Raw genomic sequence first — 7,495 nt, 5'->3', positions numbered from 1 at the left:
ACTTTATATTTAAGGCTTACATTGAGCCCAAACAAACAAACAAACAAACAAGTATTTGTCTGTTTATTTTCAGTTCATTTATTTACATAGATAGGTTCATGACTCATTGATTGCCATTATAAAATAAATGCTACAATTAGAGAATTACAACAGAAGCATTTAAAAATCAATACCAAAAAGGTGAGCATTAAAATCCAAATTAGTATTAAAAACAACAAATCACAACCAATAATAAAAATAATAATAAAATAAAATAAAGAGGCAACAGTTCTTTTTAAAAAAATACAGTTCACTTATTAAAACACAGCTTCCTTTAATTTGTCCTTTAAAAACTTTTTATTTTAAATTATTATTATTATTATTAAAGTGTATTGAATTGAATTGAATTGAATTGAATTCTCCTCAGAGGGACCATCTCCCTCTCTTCCTGCCCCCGCCCCTCTGCTGTCGGCGCTTAGTACTGATGTCATAAATCCGTCGCCATTGAGAACGGATTGGAAACAGGAAGAGGCGCTCTGGCTTTAAGGAGGCCAGGCCAGTGTAGGTTCCGCCCCCTTTCTGCTTACGTAAGCACCAGAGAGAACAAGAAGCAGGAAGAGCCTTGAGCGTTCTAAGATGGAACGTTGAGGTGCGGCCGGCGCGCTCTGATTGGTCGGCTGAGTCCAGAGCGGCTGCCAGCGTTCTGTCTGGCTGGGAGGGCTTGACCTGGGAGGTCGCGTGTCACCGTGAACGTGTGAATCCTCTCTTGCTGGTTTCCGTCACCGCTGACTCCTCGAGGCTGGTTCCTAAGGGAGCTGGGGAGGGAGGCTGACCTCTGTCCCTCCGTCGTAAGTAATAAGAGCCTCCAGGGCATTTAAAAACATATTTTGGGTGTCTTTTGGGGGTTCTTGGGAACCTGGGTTTAGCCTTAGCTTCTGGGAAGGAGAGACAGAGGTCAGCCGTCCTTGTCTTTGAACTCTCTGGAAGTGTCTTGAGGAGTGGCCTCTCTTGTTGTTGTTATTGTGTTAATAGCCACACTTTGTTCCTCCCCAAAATGGGTCACAAAGCAGCTTACAAATTAAAATACATTTAAAAACATGCAAAATGGGCATCAAAATGGAATTAATAGGCATCAATATGGTATTAATGGGCATTAATATGGAATCAATGGGGATTGAAATGGGATTAATGGGCATTATGATGGAATTAATATTAATGGAATAAGAAAAATAATAATAGGCAGTAAAAAGGAATTGATGGGCATTATAATGGAATTATTGGGCATTGATATGGAATTAATAGGTATTATAATAGAATTAATAGGCACTAAAATGGAACCGATAGGCATTAATATGGAATTAATGGGCATTATAATGGAATAATGGAACATGGTGCAAAAATATTCAGGCAGAGAGATACAGTGCCTGGGCTTCTTAGATGCCATTGGCGTCTTTGCCTGCGTTTTCTGTTTTGCTCTCCGTTCCCATAACAATCCCGCTGCCAGGCCTTCTGACTCACTGGCGCCAGAAGGATGAGGAACCGAGGAAGGGAGCGTAATGGCCCAGAATTGCTCTCAAAAAGACTGGCAAAATCACAGAATCCTAGAGTTGGAAGAGACTATAAGGGCCCTTATCCAGTCCAACCCTATTTTGCCATGCAGGAACTCTCCATCAAAGCATCCTCGACAGATAGCCATCCAGACTCCACCAGACTCCGAGGGAACGTCTTCCACTGTGAAACAGCTCTTACCATCAAGAAGTTCTTCCTAATGTTTGAGCTCTTTTCCTGGAGCTTGAATCCATTGCTCCATTGTGTCCTGTTCTCTGGAGTAGCAGAAAACAAGCTTGCTCCCTCCTCAATATGACATCCCTTCAAATATTTAAACAGGTTTCTATTCTGTTATGGCCAGGTCTGACCTGGAATAATAATGTGTCCACTTCTGGGCACCCCAGTTCAAAAATGGTGAAGGGTCTGGAAACCCTGCCCTATGAGGAGCGACTTAGGGAGCTGGGTCTGTTTAGCCTGGAGAAGAGAAGGTTAAGAGGTGATATGAGAGTCCTGTTTAAGTATTTGAAGGGGTGTTGTATTGAGGATGGAGCTTGTTTTCTGCTGCTCCAGAGACTAGGACCCGGAGCAATGGATACAAGATACAGGAAAAGAGATTCCACTTAATCCAAAATGGTGAAGGGTCTGGAAACCTTGAAGTCCTATGAGGAAAGACTTAGGGAGTTGGATATGTTTAGCCTGGAGAAAAGCAGGTTAAGAGGTGACATGACAGCCCTCTGTTTAAGTAATTGAAGGGATGCCATATTGAGGAGGGAGCAAGCTTGTTTACTGCTCCTCCAGAGAAGAGGATGCAATGGATGCAAGTGACAGGAAAAGAGATTCTATCTCAACATTAGGAGGAACTTCCTGAAAGTAAGGGCTGTTTGAGAGTATGACACGCTGCTTTGGAGTCTCCCTCCTTGAAGGTCTTTAAGCAGAGGCTTGATGGCCATCTCTCGGGGTACTTTGATTGAGAATTCCTGCATGGCAGAATAGGGTTGGACTGGATGGCCCTTGGGGTCTCCTCCAACTCTATTATTCTATGATCCTTTGTATTGTCACTTGATTTCTTATTCCCAAATGGCAGGGGCTTTGACTGATGGCCTTTGCAGTTCCTTCTAGCGCTTACGTTGTCCGACACCTTCTCCGTCTCACTTGTTCGATAAAGGCCCCCCTGCTGACCAATGTGCTTTTACTTACCTTTGGCAGGTGGGACAATGGCGGACTTTGGACCCAAGCAGGGGAAGAGGCGGGACGACAGCGGCTTGGGCAGTGTGATCGACTTCCTGTTGGCCAACGCCCGGGTGGTCATTGGCGTCGGCGGCGCGGCCGTCTTGGCCATCGCAACCCTCGCTGTCAAGAGAGTGAGGCCCGCTCCGTCTTCCCTTCAGTCCAGTGGTTCCCAGACTTTGGTCCTCCAGTGGTTTTGATAACAGACATAATTCCCATTCTTAAATGTGTGATGCAGACGGTTAAAGACACTAGTATTTTTTGTGGATGGTGTACATTTAATAATGATGATACTCTTAGTCCCCAAAAAGCCAGGAAATAAAAATGTGGCTGTGTCTTCCTGGTTTGTTCTGTTCCTTCCTCAGCAACAGGGTTTATTCAGGGTTTATTTTTATACCCATCTGTTGGCATTTAAATAGTTGGTTGCCGTCCAATATTGTGAACTTGATAGAAAGTCCCAGGTGTCCCTCAATGCTTTCTGGATCTAGCTCTTTAGGAGGGGAATGGAGAAAACCAGGGCCCTTGGCTTCACCAAACCAGTTTAAGTAATTAATCTATTAATTATTTTTAAATAATTATTTTATTTATTTTAACAGCCAGAATCCTGTATCAGCTGCTTAGTCAGCTCCTCCGGAACAGACCAAAATTCACTTGCTAACATTTGGAAACTGAATTACGCCGTTCAGCTACTTAGTTTAAGTATACTTTAAGGGCTAAATACCCGCAGGGCACCCGATCCCTTCTGATCTGGGAAGCTAAGCAGGGTCAGCCCTGGTTAGTACTTAACTAAGTGGCCAAAAGAAATAACTCGGTTTCTTTCTGTTAGCAAGTCAATGTTCCTTTATCTGTTGTGACAGGGGCTTTTAATAGCATGCTGCTTTATTGCATTAGAGCTCTCTGGCTGAGAATTGTAAATGCCCCTGCTTGAGTTTGCAAATCCCAGGATCCCATGCATTGACTGGCATCATGGCAGTTGAAGCAGAATCATAGCACCACAATCCTGTAGTGTGAATGGGCTCCAGAAGTGAACCAAAAGGAGGTGGAAATCTGAACTCACCAGAATGTGGCTGTCTCTCTTTCTCCTTGCGCAGCTCATAGACCGAGCCACAAACCCTCCGGACGACGACGACCTAAAAGCCAAGCAGAAGTCCCTCGAGGAGAGCTGGCAGGAGCTGACTTTGGTCAAGGCGGTGCCAAAGGCCCGGAAGGAAGACCTCGAGGTGCCACTGCTGTCCCCCGTTGTGGGTGCGAATCCGCAAGGTCAGAATCCTGCCTCTTGTTCCTCCACCATCTGGGTCCTATTTGATAGCTAGGCATGTCCAAGGACAATACCGCTGAAGAACAATTGTGAGGAATGAAAACAGAGATGCTGAATCTATGTTCTGCAAATGGAGATTCCAGATAGCTTTTTTCCTTCTAGAAATCGTGAGGCCTAGCAACTCCTATCAGTTGGTCTTGGTGGGGAATGGATGTTCGCAGACATAGGTGGACCTTCATTTCAGTGCATCAGGGCTCTCTTACTGATGTGCTTCTGAAACCTTTGACATGGCTTCATTGTTCTCTTCTCCTTTGCAGAACCTGGTGGCAGCCTCCTGTTGTCGGAGGCCTCCTCTGTGGTGGAACCGAGGCCCCTGCTGTGCCTCACCCTTCAGGAGAAACTCCTCTCGTTCTACCAAGACCGCGTCTCCATCTCCGAGGCCGAGAAAGCTCTGGGGAAGCAGCTAGCGGAAGACATCTGTACTGAGCTGCAGAATTTCCTGAAAAACAAGGCTTTGGACCTGCCTTTTGGGAACATGTTCCTGAGCGGCTACCTCAGCGATGACCTTGTTAGCCACAACCACCTGGAGGTCTCCTTCATGCTTCCTTTGGTTCTGGAGCCCAGCCTTTGGTCCCTGATTCCAGGCGAACGGACAGTTGTGAACAACGCTCGGTTCGGGATGGTCAAGCGGACCAGCCTGGAGTATTTCCCTCGTGGGAACAGCCCCTGGGACAAGTTCATGGTGGGTGGATATCTCTCCTCCAACACGGTCAACGATGCCCTCCATAAGGTCTTGGTGGCCTCCGTCAACTGGCCGGTTATCAGCAGCATGCTGGAATGCGTCATCAGGCCTTCGATGGCTTCCCAGGAGCTTAAACTGCAGGTTGCACATGACCAGGTCCATCTGGACATAACCCTCTGCCCAATGATCAATGCAGGGGATAAAACCTTTCTCGCTGCAGCCTTGGAAGAACCTGGAGAGAACCTCTGGGAGCAAAGCTTTTATATGGCAGAAGTCTCCCAGCTTAAAGATCTGGATGCCTCTGATTCTGGCATCCGGCGACGTTGTCTCAACATCTTGAAGGTGATCTTGGAGAACCATCCCTTCTGGAGCAAGGTGACCACGAGTCCCTTGACTCACATCATCCTGCATCTCAGCCAAACAGAGCCTGACTGGTCCGAAACCGCGCTGGCCGACAGGTTTCGCGATGTGCTGGAGGAGCTGGTCCAGGCCTTGGCGAAAGGCTCCCTCCCTTGCTTTTTCGACAGCAGGATAAACCTCCTCAGCCATCTGCTCCCAGAAGAGATCGAGGAGATCGGATGTACCCTCTATGAGGCTTTAGCAGCACCAGATCTCGCGAATGTATTGAATTTATGAAGAAATGATCTGTGAGGATAATAATGGCACTTGGGGATAACTGCACTTGTCTGCTTTGGGAGTCGAGTGGCACAGAAGACACCGTTCTGTTGGTTTCCCCAACGGCAATCATTGCACCTAATGAAATTATTAAGTCTTCGAAGTAAAATGGACCTGCATTATGAGATGGGAACTCTTCTTTTCTCTAGACTCATCCAGGTACTGTATTTCCAAAATCTGGGCTCAGTATTGTTCCTGTATGGCTATGTCTGTTTTTATTTTCCTCTGTAGAAGCAGCAAATCAAATGGAGAGAGCCAGGGTCACAAGTCTCACAAGTGTGGTGGGATTGTGGGCATTCCTGTCTGAGTCTCCATCCCCATTTAACTGGAGCACTGTGAAACAGAGCTATAGGGGAGCTCTAACTTGCAAACTCTTCCTCCCAAATGTGAAGATCAGTTCCTAGCCCAGCGGCTTAGTCTGTGGCCTTACAGATGTTGTTGAGCTAGTTTCCAAAGCCCAAGCTCATATGGTCAGCGGTCAGGGATTCTGTGAGTTGGTGCCCAAAATACTTGGGAGGCTGAAAGGTTGAAATCTGACTGCCTTGCCCGCCTGTAATTTATAGCTATTTGGGGGCATATCTGCTTTTGTGGACACCTGGGAAAGATGTCATAGAATCACAGAATTGGAAGAGACCAAAAGGGCCTCATCCAGTCCAACCCCTTGGATGGTCTCTTCCAGCTATATCATTATTTGAGGTGGAGAGATGCACAAATAGAGACTTATTGCGTCAGTGCAAATTCCACCATTTCTGCTGAGCCTGTGCATTTTAAATTCATTGTGCAGGCTGTCCCAAAACTAGGTACTGTACTTTCAAGGAACAGTCTTGAGATCTGAGGAAATAAGTAATGGAGTCAGATACTGTCTGCAGATGTATGGGTGGCTCTTGGCTTCAAGACCGTTGTTGCAGCTTTGAAGTTCGCAACAGGCAGCTTGATGGTCACGGGATCTGGGAACTCCACTCGCTTAAAGCACAGCCCAGTTTAGCATGGGACAAATCTCTTTTCTGCCTCAATGGTCTTGAAATTTCAATTGTTTTCCTCACCCAGCTTGCTCTCCTTATTGCCAGCATTCAAAATGTTAAATGAAGTGCCAAAGGGGATGTGGAGGGGAATGAGGTTTGATCCTGGGATATTTCTGGAACTGAGATGAACTGGAAAATCCACCAGCCCCTTGCATTAGAGTCCAGATGACTCTTGCGAGAGCACTGTCACAGCCTTATCCAACATGACATCCTCTGAGATAAAAAGGGGAAGGTGCCCGCTTCCTTCTCAGCTGTTAACTGTACTGTACTAATAGTGTCCATCCCTTGCCCTCTTGCAGTAGCTGAACTGTCCAGACTGTTTATCCAGAGAGCTTGCCTGTGTTTGCTGCTCTTCAAAGGTGCATAGCGCATAGCAAACTAGGGGAGGAAAGCCAGGATAAGGTGCTGTTCTCTCCCTGCAACCCCCAGCCATTGGAACTCATGATCCCGAGCAGCTAATTCATGTATACTTGCACTAGGTCGACCTTTTCTGTATTTATGTTTTCAGAAGCAAAACTCACCCCATGGTGATCTTTTCCTTGTATTTTATCTGAGCTTTTAATATGAAGCTCCAGAGTATTTGGCTACAAGCGTCCTTTGCTACTATTTAAAGACATTCTAAGTAGCTGATATAGGGAAGTTGCTCAGAAACGATTATGTGTACATAAAGAGAATGAGCCATATAAATAATGGTAACTTTACATAAGGCAAGCTTTTATCCAGAGATAGTTTATGTTGGGATGGGAACTGTATGGCCCTCGAGTTGTTGTACTCCAGTTCCTGTCAGTCAGGAGACTGAACAATGATGGGAATTGCAGTTATAATAATGTCAGCAGGGAGAATGTGGGCATTCCTGATCCCTGAGTAAAGATATCCTTTGATTGTACCCAGGAAACAGGTAGCGATGTTGCCAAAATCTTGCAAATCAGGCCTTTAAAAATGAATTGCTTCTCTCCCTTTTTCCTTTTGAGAATCAAATTTGCACACACTGGAAGCGTCAGGCACGTTTTGGTGGATATAACTCTTTTGAGGAGGATGGTATTA

The 7,495-nt window shown here is 45.9% G+C and overlaps 1 protein-coding gene across 1 annotated transcript; it reads left to right on the top strand.

Moving 5' to 3' along the window:
* Window positions 1-582: 582 nt before the first annotated feature.
* Window positions 583-7,489, top strand: MIEF2 (mitochondrial elongation factor 2). The gene is made up of 4 exons (XM_042437665.1): window positions 583-827; window positions 2,734-2,888; window positions 3,846-4,014; window positions 4,330-7,489. Exons 2-4 carry the CDS (start codon window positions 2,742-2,744, stop codon window positions 5,388-5,390), a joined length of 1,377 nt encoding a protein of 458 aa, XP_042293599.1. The 5' UTR covers window positions 583-827; window positions 2,734-2,741; the 3' UTR covers window positions 5,391-7,489.
* Window positions 7,490-7,495: the final 6 nt, after the last annotated feature.

The sequence above is a fragment of the Sceloporus undulatus genome, chromosome 8 (assembly GCF_019175285.1).
Source record: "Sceloporus undulatus isolate JIND9_A2432 ecotype Alabama chromosome 8, SceUnd_v1.1, whole genome shotgun sequence".
Taxonomy (NCBI): domain Eukaryota; kingdom Metazoa; phylum Chordata; class Lepidosauria; order Squamata; family Phrynosomatidae; genus Sceloporus; species Sceloporus undulatus.
This window is presented reverse-complemented; position numbering and strand designations above follow the sequence as displayed.